Source organism: Salvelinus fontinalis, chromosome 27 (genome assembly GCF_029448725.1).
Source record: "Salvelinus fontinalis isolate EN_2023a chromosome 27, ASM2944872v1, whole genome shotgun sequence".
In the NCBI taxonomy this organism is placed as follows: Eukaryota; Metazoa; Chordata; class Actinopteri; order Salmoniformes; family Salmonidae; genus Salvelinus; species Salvelinus fontinalis.
The window spans coordinates 15,774,246-15,789,901 of NC_074691.1; the positions used below are offsets into that span (position 1 = coordinate 15,774,246).

At 44.0% G+C, this 15,656-nt stretch overlaps 1 protein-coding gene and 1 long non-coding RNA gene across 3 annotated transcripts in view; one reads left to right on the top strand and one right to left on the bottom strand.

Annotated features, from left to right (window-relative positions):
• The window catches only part of LOC129825139 (atypical kinase COQ8A, mitochondrial-like), a 42,019-nt gene that overhangs the window by 22,995 nt on the left and 3,368 nt on the right, over positions 1 to 15,656 (top strand). Inside the window, exons 5-14 of one of the 2 annotated variants that reach the window (XM_055884967.1) lie at positions 3,252 to 3,326; positions 5,644 to 5,769; positions 9,490 to 9,575; positions 9,842 to 9,982; positions 11,766 to 11,847; positions 13,617 to 13,710; positions 14,660 to 14,801; positions 15,089 to 15,196; positions 15,407 to 15,472; positions 15,556 to 15,642. In XM_055884967.1, coding sequence (XP_055740942.1) covers positions 3,252 to 3,326; positions 5,644 to 5,769; positions 9,490 to 9,575; positions 9,842 to 9,982; positions 11,766 to 11,847; positions 13,617 to 13,710; positions 14,660 to 14,801; positions 15,089 to 15,196; positions 15,407 to 15,472; positions 15,556 to 15,642 — 1,007 coding nt within the window. The remainder of the gene's footprint in view (positions 1 to 3,251; positions 3,327 to 5,643; positions 5,770 to 9,489; positions 9,576 to 9,841; positions 9,983 to 11,765; positions 11,848 to 13,616; positions 13,711 to 14,659; positions 14,802 to 15,088; positions 15,197 to 15,406; positions 15,473 to 15,555; positions 15,643 to 15,656) is intronic. The other variant, XM_055884968.1, reaches the window with a different exon arrangement.
• LOC129825141 (uncharacterized) lies at positions 2,248 to 9,094 on the bottom strand. Its single transcript, XR_008754831.1, has 3 exons — positions 8,946 to 9,094; positions 7,454 to 7,509; positions 2,248 to 4,299 (listed from the first exon to the last, which is right to left on the bottom strand). It is a non-coding gene; the product is annotated as an uncharacterized LOC129825141 (long non-coding RNA).

A 15,656-nucleotide genomic window follows, 5' to 3' on the forward strand; every position in this document is an offset into this window, starting at 1 on the left:
ATCTGATCCAATACCAGATTTGCATAGGTGTACGGGAACTAGGCAACAGGATATAAGATAAACCGAGTAGCAGCAGCTTGCACGTGAGTGGGTATGCGAGTGTGTCGAGTCAGTGTAAATGTATGTGCATCTTATGTGTGCGTGAGTAAATGACGGAGTGTGTGTGTGTGTGTTGGAGTGACAGTGTGTACGGCCCAGTGAGTGTGCAAATATTTAAATAAAAGTTCAATAAAGATACAAGGTGAACTCAGGCCGTGTAGCTATTTATCAGTTATATTTCTTGGGGATAGAAGCTGTGGAAGAGTCTGTTGGTGTCAGACTTTATGCATCGGTACCTCTTGCCGTGCTGCAGCAGAGAAAATAGTAAATGGCTTGGGAGGTTGGGGTCTGGCAGGGAGCTCAGCCCCAGTGAACTTTTTTGACCTGAGGGGGAAGAGGCACTGTCGCACCTTCTACACGTGTGTGTGTTGGGTTGGACCATTTTAAGTCATTAGTGAGTTGGACACCGAGGAACTTGAAGCTGTCTACCTGCTCCACTGTCGCCCCGTCCATGTTGTTGGAGTAGGGTCGGCATTTGGGTCGGCATTCAACCATTAGGTATTCCAAGACTGGTGAACAGTGGGTTGCACTTCCGCCGTGCTGGAATTAGCACACCATTTGGAGTTGATGAGGAGACAAACCCCTCACCCCATCGGTTTTCCCCGACTCCACTGTCCTGTCCGTCCGGTGAATGGACAAGCCATCCAGTTGGACAAGATACTCCCCACGACTATCCAAGGGGCATGTCTCTGAAAAGCAAAGAATATTGCAGTTCCGAGAGGCCCGTTGTCAAAAAAATCTGCGATCGGAGGTTCATCTTATTATCAAGTGACTGAACATTAGCCAGTTGAATGGAGCGAAGAGGTGGCCCTTTTTCCCATTGCCTTACTCACCAGGATCCCCCCTTTTGCCTCTGTAATGCTGGCATTTCCTCTTGGATAGCGCGAAAATTGGGTTGAAATTATAGAGCCCAGGGCAGATGAGTCCAAGTAGAAGCCGGAATTGGAGTAAGGAACATCAGATCGGCAGTTAGAGTTCTTCATTTTTTAAAGTAGTGAGCCAACATGTTTTCAACACTTTATTTCCCTTCTCGTGCTCTCTCGTCTCTCTGAAGCAGACATATAGTGAGTAATATGTTTGGAACATAAAATCGCAGAATCGAATCGCAATACATATAGAATCTTGAGAATCACAATACATATCACATTGGCAGGATATGATCTAGAATTCTCCCTAACAGAGGGGAAAAGACTGGGATTGTTTTGGATTTCTAAGGTCACTGGTTCAAATGGTGCAAACAGCTCATCGGCCACATTAAGTTAACAGTATTTCCCCACTTTTTCCTCTCCGTGATCTAATCCTAAATTTGTCAAATGTAGAGTTATGTAACACGCTACTGTACGGCTGTACTGTCTGATCAAGCTTGTTTTTTGTTTGTGTGCCATGCGGTTTGTGGCACAAAATGTGCCGAGCTCGGCACTATTGAATGTTATTTTGGGTGCGTTACTTGAATAACATTTACCGTACATTCCATGGAATGTGCCAGTTAGGTGTGATCTTAATTCTGTGCTGCAGACCTGGATGCCCCTCATATTCTCAGTACAGTGACACATTACTCTTCTGTGTCCAAATTCTTGCATAGTCCCAAGTAGAGAACTATGCCAGAATTAACACCAAATGGTTGATCCAGTCAGTGTTAACTACTCTGCTATCAATTCAACACGCTGGCCTGTGTTCTACAACATGCTTGGCTGCTATCAATTCAACACGCTGGCCTGTTGCTGTGTTCTACAACATGCTTGGCTGCTATCAATTCAACACGCTGGCCTGTTGCTGTGTTCTACAACATGCTTGGCTGCTATCAACGCACAAGTGTTGTTAAAGCAGTGCATCAACGACACCATGAGCAGGAGAGACTTCATCATGAGTCTGGCACATGGGCTACGTGAGAGACATTGCGCACAGCTCCTGGGGAGGAGAAACTGCAAGCTGGGCAGATGCACCCGGAACAGAATCTATGAAACCTGTTTCGGCTGCAAGCGAGTTGTTTGGGGGAAGGGTTGCGATCAAGTGAAAGTGACAAAGATTTGTGGTGACTGTTAGATCTCATTTAGCCGTTATTCTTTGTCATAACTGTTGCATTAAGACGCACAGCATAGTGTAAGCACAAGTGAGGCCACAAATAATGTGACCAATAACTGACAATAATAGAGTATTTTTTTTCACTGCCTTTCAATGCCATTCTTGCTTTTGTGCTGATTTCACTATTCACAAGCACGCTTGGAGCCTATACTGATGTTTAGGCTACTGATATTTTCTTTAGTGACTGTGTGGGTATTTTTATTTGTTTTGTCACTATAAAAATATGCTGTTACTGTGTTTTCAATGCACATGTTTTTTATTTCATAGTTGTAATAAAGGCACTCTACGAATGTAATGGCTTTTATACTTGAAATTACGGTTTTAAAAAAATATATACAATCATTTTTACGTATAGCCCACAGTAACAAACTAATGAAAAGGTTATGTTCCTTCAAATATTTATATTTCATATTCTAATGTTACCTGACACCTTTTATAAACACAACCAAATTACATTTGTACGAAGGGGATCCAATGAGGCCAGGCTTTTCTAGTTAAATGGATTTATTAGACTGGTGGCTATTGGTACTCCTCGAGGCCCGGCAATTATTTCGGTAGGGACATGTGTTCAAGGTTTTTATTGAAATTAAGTTATTGAAATGACAAAACAATCTCAGACAGTCTCGGCGGTTCTATTATTAACATCTGTCTGTAAATAAAAGACTGAACTGCGTCTGTCTTAAATAGACTAGACTGGCATAAATGACTGTTCCTAGAGCTAGCGGGAACTGATTTGACCTGACTGATGTGTCATGGGGAAAGCAAAAGGCTAGGTGATGCAATTTACTCAATGGGCTATACTGTGCAATATTTTAAGAATGTAAAAATGAGGTTTATTAACCTTTTTTGGAGGGCACAATAATCTGAACGTTGTCGATAAAGGCCATGAATAGAGCTGGAACGATTCCTTAGCTTCATGACAGAGAACCATGTCTGTTCTACACAATGTATTTCTATCTGAATGCTCCATAACGTTGTACCCTACTGAACGACCCAGAGCTTAACAGCATGTTATGACAGGATGTCATAATGACAGGATGTCATGACACTGGTGTGTTGTGTCCTCACAGGTCTGGCTGTAGGACTGGGCTTCGGAGCGCTGGCTGAGGTAGCCAAGAAGAGTATGAGGCCAAGTGAGGATAATGGTAACTGTTTAACATAAGCTGTTTCCTACGGTAACTGGAAGCGGGCTTATGTTTGACATTACGTGTACATGCATGCATACTAGACACTTAACCCAGCAGTAAAATGCACGTATCGCCCCTTTGACATTTCTTGCAGGATGTAACCCGTCTAGGAAGGACATCAACCTTTCAATTAGCATGCAATGGACAAGGGCATGATATGATGATGAACCTATACAGACATGCAGAGAGCCATAATTCATATCAAAATAAATCATTCGTCATTCAGCGTAGCTGAAAACACTAGCTATAGTTCTTAGACTCTGCTATAGTTAGGTTCAGTTGAGGTGTGTGTGGGTGGGTGGTCTTAGCTCTTACAAAGAGCTCTTAATGAAACTGACCTCTGTGATATTACCCTCTGCAGCTGTCGGGAGAATAATTGGAGAGGGCCGTTTATTGAGCTGACCTTTCCAGCGCACTCTTGAATTATTTTTCTGCCATGCCACGGCTGGACCGCTGGAGGTGGAGTGGTAGTCTAATCTAGTGCATGGGCGACTATACAGCTATTCACAGAGCCATTGTCTCCTTAATACCCTGGGAGAAAGACAAGTACATTGAATCTAGGGCTGTGAATGAAGCTCCAACTTTAATCCATGGATCAGAAATGATTGATAAGGGCCTCCCGAGTGGCGCAGCGGTCTAAGCTACTGCATCACAGTGCCAGAGGTATTACTACAGACCCGGGTTCGTTCCCGGGCTGTACTACAACTGGCCGTGATCGGGCGGTGCACGTTTGGCCCAGTGTCGTCCGGGTTAGGGGAAGATTTAGCCAGGGGGGCTTTACTTGGCTCTAGCGACTCCGGTGTTTCCTCCGACACTTTGTTGCGGCTGGCTTCTGGGTTAAGCGGGCGGGTTTGGCGGGTCATGTTTCGGGGGACACATGACTCGGCCTCCTGAGCCCGTTGGGGAGTTGAGCGATGAGGCAAGGTCGAAACTGGGGAGAAAAAGGGAGTAAAATACAAATCAAACTTAAGTCATAGATGAAATACAAGTACACATCATTCTCAAATGAGCATAATTGCTGCACAATACAAAGTGAGTATGTAGTGGTAGAGTGTAGTTGGTCATCAGAGCAGATCTACTGGGGTTCTGACGTTCTGCTAATCAAGACTGTCCTGGGGGATATGACGTAGCAGCAGTACTGTGGCTGAGGTCATCTTGGTTCAAGATACCTTAACAATCCTTTTTAAATCTCCTTCTGCTCCTAATGCCTTAGTCTGCACCGCTCTGACTGCTGACATCAGTGTGGCCCACTGACACCCCACTCCACCTGGGCTGCCTGGCAGGTGGTCCTCTTTCTCTGCTGGAGGGTGTCTGGGGGCTTCAAACCAGACCGACTGGTGCTGCTACACAAAGCACTACCTAGAACAGGGCTGCCCAATTTGGGTCCTGGAGGGCCGAAACACTTCTGGTTGTCATCCACCAAATCAGAGACTAATGCAGACCTGGGACACCAGGTGTGTGCTGTTACTGTAACTACCAGGTAGAAACAAAAAAACGAGGTTTCGGCCCTCCAGGGCCAGAATTGGGCTTCCCTGACCTAGTGAGTCAAGATTCCTTGTCTGATTTGTTTAGCTCACTGGTTTATGAAAATGCCTCGTTTTTTAAAAGTATTTTTTGGTTAAATGTCTGGAATGTGGGTAGGCTTTAAGCTGGTTTGTGTCCAGGCTGTGCCCTGGTGTATCTTCGTCCAGGGAGAGCAGCCGGCAGGGGGAGGGAGGAGTACGGTGATCCCCAGTGTAGACGCCACACATGGAGCCTAATGAGTTAATCAGAGACTACACTACACCAACAAACCCAGGAATATAGAACACATACACATTCACATACACACCCCACATGGACTGAACACACTACGGTATAGCCAGGGAAGACATTCACATGTCAGGCCTCCGCACTCTTCTAGTAAACCCGTTTTTACTATGGGAATGGGGTGCTCTAGATAGGGTGTGAGGAAGAGAGCTGGTGTTCTACACCATGTGTTAGTAACGTGGAAGTGACCCTTCTCACTGTTCTCTCACTGCGTTAGGCCTTCTCAGTCAGGAGTTATCATATCACTGTTTTGACTTAACAGCTGGCCACCTTTACCTCATGATCCCAACTCGAGTTGCAGTTACTTATCATTTATTAAAGAGTTATCTCCCTTAAGCCATACCTGTACTACCTACCCACTAAACCCATGAGATTCAACATTTAGTTTACCTCTCGCCAGGAAAATCACATTTTCCATGCCAACCTCAGAGTTTAGCATAGAGCTGACTGTTGTTTCTCCCCTCAGCTGACAAGAAGGCCGTTCTGGACTCCAGTCCGTTCCTGTCGGAGGCTAACGCAGAGCGGATCGTCAGGACGCTGTGTAAGGTCCGCGGAGCCGCCCTGAAACTGGGCCAGATGCTCAGCATTCAAGGTGACAACTGGCTTACATTGTAATACACACCTCCAGTAGCACCTTCTCTGTTTTCCAAACGTTCTCTCCCGTTGCGACCCCAGTCACCCCTCTATGCTGCTCTGTTGACCTATGGTTGGTTGTTGTTTGTGGCTTTGCCATTCCGTCTTTTTACTGCCCCCACCAGCGACGTCTACTGTGCTGCAGCATGGCAGGCTACATGACCCTTTCCCCTAGTGTCAGGGCAGTCTTGAGTCACCTTCATAACCTCCACTGGGCTGATACCGTGAGGCCTTAATTCAGCCTCTGTAGATTAGTATGTGACGGAGACTGGAGTTATTTCTGGCCCTCTCCCACCTCACTGGCATCTCTTCCTGCATCGCCTAGTTCACCTCAGGTCGGCTCACAACAACACATGCCCATCCTTAATTCCCAACTGCTCCAGCTAGCTGGTAAACAGCGCCACAGGGCACAGTATAGGATTAATGCAAGTCAATGCACAGGCATTCTCTTGCCATTGTCATGTCAGTTGTGTGACACATACCAAATGTACTATTGAGGGACAGCAACAGCCAGGGCATAGCCGGGGCTCACAATAAGCCACCAGCCATGTTAGAACTGCAACCATTGAGTTTTGAAGTGGCCGGTCTCTACCAAAGCTCCAGAATTGCTGCTTGTTAGAAAACAGCTGATATTTCCCTATGTAAACAGAGGTGACTAAGCAAGTGTCCTCTGCTGTTTTTAGACACAACTGGTTTTCAAACTGGCTTGGTATTCTAGGAAGGTGTTGCATACAGGTAGGTCTTAACTGTATGCAGAATCTTAGTATTCGATTTAGTAGTAGAATTTCAGTTATTGTTATCAACCTGGGACATACACTGAGTGTACAAAACATTATGAACACCTGTGCTTTCCATGACATGGACTGACCAAGTGAAAGCTATGATCCCTTATTGATAGATTTTGATGAATCCACTTCAATCAGTGTAGATGAAGGGGAGGATGCAGGTTGAAGGATTTTTAAGCCTTGAGACATGGATTGTGTATGCGTGCCATTCAGAGGGTGAATCGGCAAGACAAAATATTTAAGTGCCTTTGAATGGTGTACGGTAGTAGGTGCCAGGCGCACTGCAACGCTGCTGGGTTTTTCACGCTCAACAGTTTCCCAGTTTTTTGGGGGGCTTTTCTATCGCTTGTGCAATGAAGTCCGAACAGGAAAAACAGTGTTTGTTGTTGTAATATTGCAAACGGACGTGGCAGTTTCACCATTAACTATTCCAGCTTCAAATATGTGGCCACCTAGTTGTACTGTAATGTTCACCTGAGTATACAGTGTCTTATCTAGAAGTTGGTGGTTCTCTTGGATGGGTCCTAGCCTTCTCTTTTCAGTACATTGACTAGAAATGTGGCTGCTACTTCTATTATTTAGGTCAAGTAAGACAGGGTAATACAGCATTGAATTGATGGGGGTAGCCCTACACTCACAGCCCCTGTCATCCTGTATACGGATTGAAAATGGCAGATTTTGGTAATTGATACGCGCCTCAATTGGAACGCAGTGGCTGTACAGTAACATACTATATATGACATCAGAGCTCAGGCTATTCGCTTTACATCACTGTATGGGGTTCAACTGACAGCCATTCTAAACGTGTGTACCAAGCACAACAAAAAGATGCCCCGTCCCTCCTGCTAATTGGGTTACCTTTGCACTTTTTGTTGTCGGAGTATAGGAAATGCTGTAATTCGAGTCCATGTGTTCTGAAAGATGAGACGTTGAGGATTATAATACATACCGATTTGAGGCCCTATAAGCAAACCACACACCCATGAGTACAAATATGCGTTTCACATTTCCATAATTAAAAACTCATATAATTTATGAGTTTGACTTATATTCTATAGTTTGACTCCATTTTTTGCATACCAAAATTACAATCTGTCTGAAGTGCCTTGTGAAAGCCTAACACTGTAAGTTTGTATTTTATAACTTAGCTAGTCACGTTGCCAATAGGACAAACTTTCAAATGATGCCCACCTGACCCAGATTGAGATCTATAATAGTACATTTTTGCATTGTGTAAACAACAACAGTAATTGTGTGATGGTGAGGACGCAGGCCTGTGTTCCAAAGGAAAAAAGCTACAAGTGTGCTTGATTCAGTTCAACGACTAAGCTACGAGAGCTCAACAAAGCACCATATATTTGAAGACTCTTCTTTGAGTCATAAGTCTACATTGAAATTACTTAGGAACTGTGCACAGTTTGGAGAGGTGTTTGTGGCCACTTGGAGACACCAGTTAGACCTCTCACTCAAACCCTTGTAATCTTATTTTGTTGCACCTACCCCAAAATTCCCATGAATATTGTTATGTTACTGAATGTGTCCAGAGTATACATTGCTGGGAAATGTACAGTAAATGTGTAATGCACATGAAATCAACGGTTTAGTGTTTGGATTCAGTCTTGTGCCAGATTAACTGTTTTGTTTTCCCCATGAACTCCACAGTGTTCTCTTTCATTTGCTACCATGGTCATGCAAATGCTTTTTATACTTCTTCTGTTAGAATCATTTCAATTTGGCCCTATCCATATAGGTCCATTTCTACATGTGTAAAGGGTTAAAGACATATTCTGGAACTTTGGCGACTACTAAGTATTTACTTAAACCTACTGCTTTGGGCTGGAGGTTTAAAATCTATGAGCAGAATTACTTTCTTACCTTAATTAGCCACTAAATCCCGCCATTTTCCCCAACATGGGCCAGCCCCCTAGCAATTTGAGTTCTAGCCAATGAGCTTCAGCCCCTCACCGTTTGAGTGACAGCTAGCAAGATGCACACACAGCAGAGCGGGAGAGAGCACAATGACCTGGTGCACATATGTGACGCGTATGCAATTTTAGGGGACCACTTTTGCCTACTTTCAGAACTACTGGCTAAAAAGTATACATAAGTACCAGAGAATCTCTTTAATGATTTGACTCAATGGCTGTCTGATCATACCAGATACATGTGTTTTCCTCAGACAAGTCATGATTAACATCCATAATAATCACTGTCATTTAAAGTAAGACAGGTAAAATCACCACTTCGGTAATTCTCAGTTCAGAAAACAGGCCGATGGATGTGATTCAGGGAATAGATTTTTGGTCTGCCAAACTAAGCCTAAATACCGAGTAAAGTCACCCTCACTCACGATCAGCTGGATCTGGCAGGAATCTCTTCCTCTGACCTCCGTCATCTGTTTTGCTGCTGTTCTCCTCCGGTGCATTTTCCCCACTTGTTGTCGGAATGTTTATACTGTTGTAGATCTTACCCACAATGCCCTGCAGCGCGGCTCACACCACTTTGTTTTGTTTAACATGCACAGACATCTCTGTTGCTATAACAAATTTAAGGGCCCTTTTGCGGCACTGCCAGCTTCAGTTATGTGAAGGTGGTTGCTGTGCCAAACATTTAGCCTACCAGAGACATTTAGTGAACACTGGCAAGAACCTGTAAATTGTGATAAACTCTGTCTAAGTGCCCAAAGGTACCAAGGCCTTAGATTTGATTTATATTAATTGGTCATTTTTAACTGAACAAGACATTGTGATAAAGACCTGTCATTTCCTGTGTTGGTGCAGTGTAATGAACAGGTTGACAGACAGCAACAAGGTGGCTTGTCTCCACATGTTTTGTTCTGACTGTTGTGCATCAATCAGCCATTCACTGCCATCTCCCTGTGTTCTGTGTTTCAGATGATGCCTTCATCAACCCCCAGCTGGCCAAGATCTTTGAGCGTGTGAGACAGAGTGCAGACTTCATGCCCATCAAGCAGATGACGGTAATGTCTCACCTTTAATAACCTACTCTTAAGTCCCCTCGTCACTAGCCCTGTAGCCCCTGGCTATAAAAGGGAGTACTAGAAAAAATGTGCCAAGCTGCTCTGAGTCATGAATTAGTCAGTCAGTCATGACAAGACAATGAAAGTGAATAACAGATACCTATTAGTCTCCTAATAAGGTACCATCATTGAAGGCTATAGCCCATTGCAGTGATACACTGTTGAGGGAGCTGCCATTATGTATCTCTGTCCCTTTCCCTGTGTAGAAGTCAATCAACAACGACCTGGGCCCTAACTGGAGGGACAAGCTGGATTCGTTTGAGGAGCGACCGTTCGCTGCGGCCTCCATCGGACAGGTCCACCTGGCTAAGATGAAGGACGGCAGGGAGGTGGCCATGAAGATCCAGGTGAGATGGAGACCTGGGAGTCATTCAGGAGGCTACTGTTTTACACCAATATATTTCTATATCTGAACATTCTGTAATGTTGCACCCTCCTGAACAAACCTCACATCACGGTGTAGGCATTTCATATCCTCTGTTTTTACTTTAAAAGCCTCATCTGCTGCATTGACGTAATAGTCCAAAGTGTAGAAATGACCGATGTTGAATGAGAGAACAAATATCAGCAGTGACCAGCAGCATTAGCTCCACAACCTGATTTGTTCTTCTGCTGTTCTCATGGCTCCATTTAAGGCAATGCTCGTCTTTCCTTGAAAGATAAAACATGACCTTTGAATCACATGGGAATGTGTTGTGTGTCAACTCTGTATTGTTTATCTTAAAATACTTTAGAGTAAGCTCTGTTGTCTGTTGTCATAAACTGTAGAGATGTATCTTCAAAATTGTATATAGACGTGGCTCTTTGTTTTTTTCAGAAGTTTAAATTCCTGTCTCATTAGCATTCCAAATCAGATTGTATTTGTCACATGCGCTGAATACAACGGGTGTAGACCTTACAGTGAAATGCTTAATTACAAGCCCTTAACCAACAATGCTTTAAGTTAAGAAAATTAAAAAGTAACAAATAATTAAACAGCAGCAGTAAATTAACAAGCGAGGCTATGTACTGGGTAATTGAGGTTATATGTAGGTAAAGTTAAAGTGACTATGCATAGATTATAAACAGAGTAGCAGCAGTGTAAAAGAGGGGTCTGGGTAGCCCTTGATTAGCTGTTCAGGAGTCAGGGGTAGAAGCTGTTAAGAAGCCTTTTGGACCTCGACTTGGCGCCCTTGTACTGCTTGCCGTGCGGTAGCAGAGAGGACAGTCAATGACTAGGGTGGCTGGAGTCTTTGACAATTTTTAGGGCCTTCCTCCGACACCGCCTGATATAGAGGTCCTGGATGGCAGGAAGCTTGGCCCCAGTGATGTACTGGGCCGTACGCACTACCCTCTGTAGTGCCTTAAGGTCGGAGGCCAAGCAGTTGCCAAACCATGCAGTAATGCAACCAGTCAGGATGCTCTCGATGGTGCAGCTGTAGAACCTTTTGAGGATCTGAGAACCCATGCCAAATCTTTTCAGTCTCCTGAGGGGGAATAGGCTTTGTCGTGCCCTCTTCACGACTGTCTTGGTGTGCTTGGACCATGTTGGTGATGTGGACACCAAGGAACTTGAAGCTCTCAATCTTTTCCACTACAGCCCTGTCGATGAGAATGGGGGCGTGCTCAGTCCTCCTTTTCCTGTAGTCCACAATTATCTCTTTTGTCTTGATCACGTTGAGAGGTTGTTGTCCTGGCACCACACGACCAGGTCTCTGACCTCCCTGTAGGTTCTCTCATCGTTGTCGGGGATCAGGCCTACCACTGTTGTGTCATCGACAAACTTGATGATGGTATTGAAGTTTGCCTGGCCTTGCAGTCATGAGTGAACATGGAGTACAGGAGAGGACTGAGCACGCACCCCTGAGGGGCCCCCGTGTTGTGGATCAGCGTGGCAGATATGTTATTACCTGCACTTACCACCTGGGGGTGGCCCGTCAGGTAGTCCAGCATCCAGTTGCAGAAGGAGGTCTTTAGTCTCAGGGTCCTTAGCTTAGTGATTAGCTTTGAGGGCACTATGGTGTCCCTTATCATGGCAGTGTTTTCACGTCGGAGCTTGTCGTCAGGGCTGGTTTTTGGTGTCAGGGAGTCAAACTGGTAAACATGGTTGTTTTGTCATGCTGTTTCTCCTGCTCTGTTTGTCCCATGCAGTACCCCGGAGTGGCTAAAAGCATCGACAGTGACATCAACAACCTGATGACTCTCCTCACCATGAGCAACGCACTGCCTGAAGGTGACGATCCCTGAACAGATTTCAGATTTGTTTTGTAGAATTAGATTTTTTTATTTAATGTTTTTTTATTTGTAGCATGATGTAGTAGTATCACATTTATGACGTAGCGTAAATCACACATGCAGCACAACATAACGTGGGGAATATACTGATCCCCTCCCTGTAAGCACACACTCTGATCCTGTTCACACACATACGGGGCTCTATTTTTAACAACCCTAACGCAATGATACATTTAAGAGCAGGCGGTAGCGCTGTAGGTTTGGAGTGTCAGAAATATTTTTGCTATTTTTACAACCAGAATTATGGGCACAGTAGCTGGCGGTGATGCGAAATTGCTGGGTTTTAATGAATAGACAAGTTGAAGGCATGTTGAGGCTTGACCCCCTTCACTGGCCAATCAGAACGTGCTCCATTGGTAAATATGTGGTTGGTTCAAGTTGTGTATTTACGGTCTTTTATGTATTATGTTGTCATCTGCTACAATTCGAATGTTAGTTCGTTATAGCCTAGTTTGTTAAATAGCCTACAGAAACAAAATCTAGGCCTATCCCATATTTGCTAAATATGCATGGCTTAAATATGGATATGCAGTACCAGTCAAAAGTTTGGACACCTACTCAGTCTAGGGTTTTTCTGTATTTTCATTATTTTCTACATTGTAGAATAATAGTGAAGACATGAAAACTATTACATAACCCATATGGAATCATGTAGTAACCAAAAAAGTGTAGTAAGTAGCCACCCTTTGCCTTGATGACAGCTTTGCACACTTGGCATTCTCTCAACCATCTTCATCTGGAATGCTTTTCCAACAGTCCTGAAGGAGTTCCCACCATTGCTGAGCACTAAGCAAGATTAAATTCACTAACGAAAAGACCTAAAAAGACAGTTAATAATAAAAATAATTTTAAAAAATGTTTTAAATAGGCTATGTCTAAATACAGTTACCATAATTGCTCCCCGTGGGCATATTAGTCCTAAGACAATGTAGACTAAAGACACTAACGCTCATCCAAACTTTTCACAGGAGCTGTAAAATGTCCAATATAACAAGAAAGGGTGAATGTCCATTCATCGTTACTGCTCCCCCAAATATATGTAGCTATAGTCTACCATCGCTGTTGCTATTGCCAGTAGTGACTTAGCCACGTGAAAGGTAAACAAAAAAACTGGCAAATATAGTCTACAAGCTGATTCAGCACCACAGACAGCGATCGGAATTCCCGCGATTTGACTGTTTGGTCCAAGATGCATGACATTTTTTTAAAGATAAGGAAAAACTATATGCAGTCTGTTTTAAACATTGGTGATGTACATACGACTACTGTGTGCACATCTGCTGGCAAAATCAATGCCATAACCAATTGTGTTTCCGCTAAGGCCAGCTTTCGGTCCTTCTTCAATATCTCTAGTTGCGCTGACTGAAATTGGCATTTTGGCGCACATTTTAATTCCACACCTCCACCTCAGCGCAAACAAGCTGATGTTAGACAGGTAAATTGTCAAACCTGGCTTAAGGGGTGGAATTTCTAACTAACGTGTGTTTGACAGTTACCGCCTGCCAAAAATAAAGCCCACGCTGTCATCGATAGCAGAGAGTCACCCAGCAGATGATCGATGGTGGTGTCCAATACCCATCAGTCTGGGCCTCCACTGTACTCTGGGAATGATCCGATCACACATCCCTCTAGGTCTCAGTCAACCATAATCCATCTGTTTCTCTATATCTCTCTCGCTCTTTCTCCCTCTGTTAACATCTTGTGCAGGTCTCTTCCCTGAGCATCTGATTGAGGTGATGAGCAGAGAGCTGGCACTGGAATGTGATTACATAAGAGAGGCCAAATGTGCCAAGAAATTCCAGTGAGTGATCAAAACAACCAGATGAGCTTTGTCTAAAAGACCACCTCCCCGTAACTACTTTCATTATCTAATCGTCACTACAAGCTCCAGAAATTAAGGGGGAAAGATTGCTTTATCTTTTGGATGTAGCCAAGCAATAGGAATTTGTGATGACTCAAGTTGTGGCTTTTTAGTGAGCACTTAGTAAATCCATAAATCCCAAGGGGGACAAGGTAAATTAATCTCTTAAACACAGTGCCTTTTCCAGATGGTGGTGGGAGGACAACACAACATGTATGACTCCAGATCAGGAAATGTACTGTAGCCTGTAGGGTCTACGAATAGCCACTCCCGCCCTCTGGGGAGTGTTGCTTTGATGCCTTTGATATAAAAGTGCATCATTCGTCTACAGCCAGCATTTAAATATAGCTGATCTGGACATAATACAAGGAGACAACAAGCACTCCCTCTCCATACCCTCTCCTCATGCCCCCTGTCTCCGCTCCATGATCCCCAGGTTTGTTGGCAGGGTGAGGGTGTGAGATAAGATTTATGTCCAGAGAGGAGGCTCCTGTTACATACAGTACGCACCAGCTGTGGATGACATGCTTTTTCACCTTGACCATGGCCGGTGACACTCTCCCTTCTATACATGCTCATACAGTATTAAACTGTGATTTGTACAGCTAGAGTGTAGACACTGGAGGATTATTTGAGGGATTGTGGAGATGCAATGAGTTGTTGTAGAGGTCACTCACTGATACATCTGTGGAGTTTGAAGAGAAGATCATACCGTCTTATTATAAATTCATACAGTAACATAATGCCATTTGAAAACACTGGAAATATCCTGTGAAATGTCATGACATAAATAATGTACATATATTCCCATTGAGTCCTAAGAGCTGAGTTTTCAAAGCTGTGTGTTGTGTTGTTCCTGCGTCTGACGATGGTTATGCGATTGGTACAGGGAGCTGCTGAAAGACCACCCGTTCTTCTACGTGCCAGATGTAATAGACGAGCTGAGCAGCAACGCCGTCCTCACCACAGAGCTGGTCCCCGGCTTCCCTCTGGACCAGGCTGAACAACTCTCCCAGGAGCTCAAGAACGAGGTCACTGTATGCTGCAACTGTGTTCATTAACAAAGGCCACCATTATGTATTTTACTTATTGTACATTGTGTACTTGTGGATTTTGATGTGTGCTTTCTGCTTGCCCAAGCTTGTTTTGATGTGTAAGACAAACGCCACTACAACAAACTCATTTCTGTCACCTCACCCTCCAAAACACCTGCTAAAGTGTATTACTGCCCCTTGGTGGTGAAATTGCAACCTGAAAAATGTGTGTTCTTAAAGTATCTTTCTTTCTCTCTGCCTCTTTCTCGCTATGTGTGTGTCAGATCTGTGAGAATATCCTGAAACTTTGTTTAAGGGAGCTGTTTGAGTTCAGATACATGCAGACTGACCCCAACTGGTCCAACTTCTTCTACGACCCGCAGACACACAGGGTGAGTCTGCCTTTTAACTCTTGTTATCAACTTCATCATTAGAGTCCTGTAACTAATGTTGATGACCCTCCTAAAGGTTCTCTGTTTAAATGGGTCTTCTGTCTTGGTGTCTTCTGTAGAGCCTGCCAAGCCTATGCAGTAGCCACCTCCAAAAGCACGATGTTGTTGAATGCTTAGAATGACTAAACATTACTTCTGTTCCATCCATAGGTTGCATTGTTGGATTTCGGAGCCACGAGGGGATTTAGTGAGGACTTCACTGACATCTACATTGAGGTAAGATATTAGGCTTTTTCCCACAACAAAACATAGCCGATCAAAATTATTTCTTTGTGTGTGACATTCATTGTTTTAATCAGCTCATCAAGTCAGCAGCAGAGGGAAACAGAGAGGGGGTTCGGAAGAGATCAGTAGACATGAAGTTCCTCACAGGTTATGAGTCAAAGGTGAGTCAATTCAT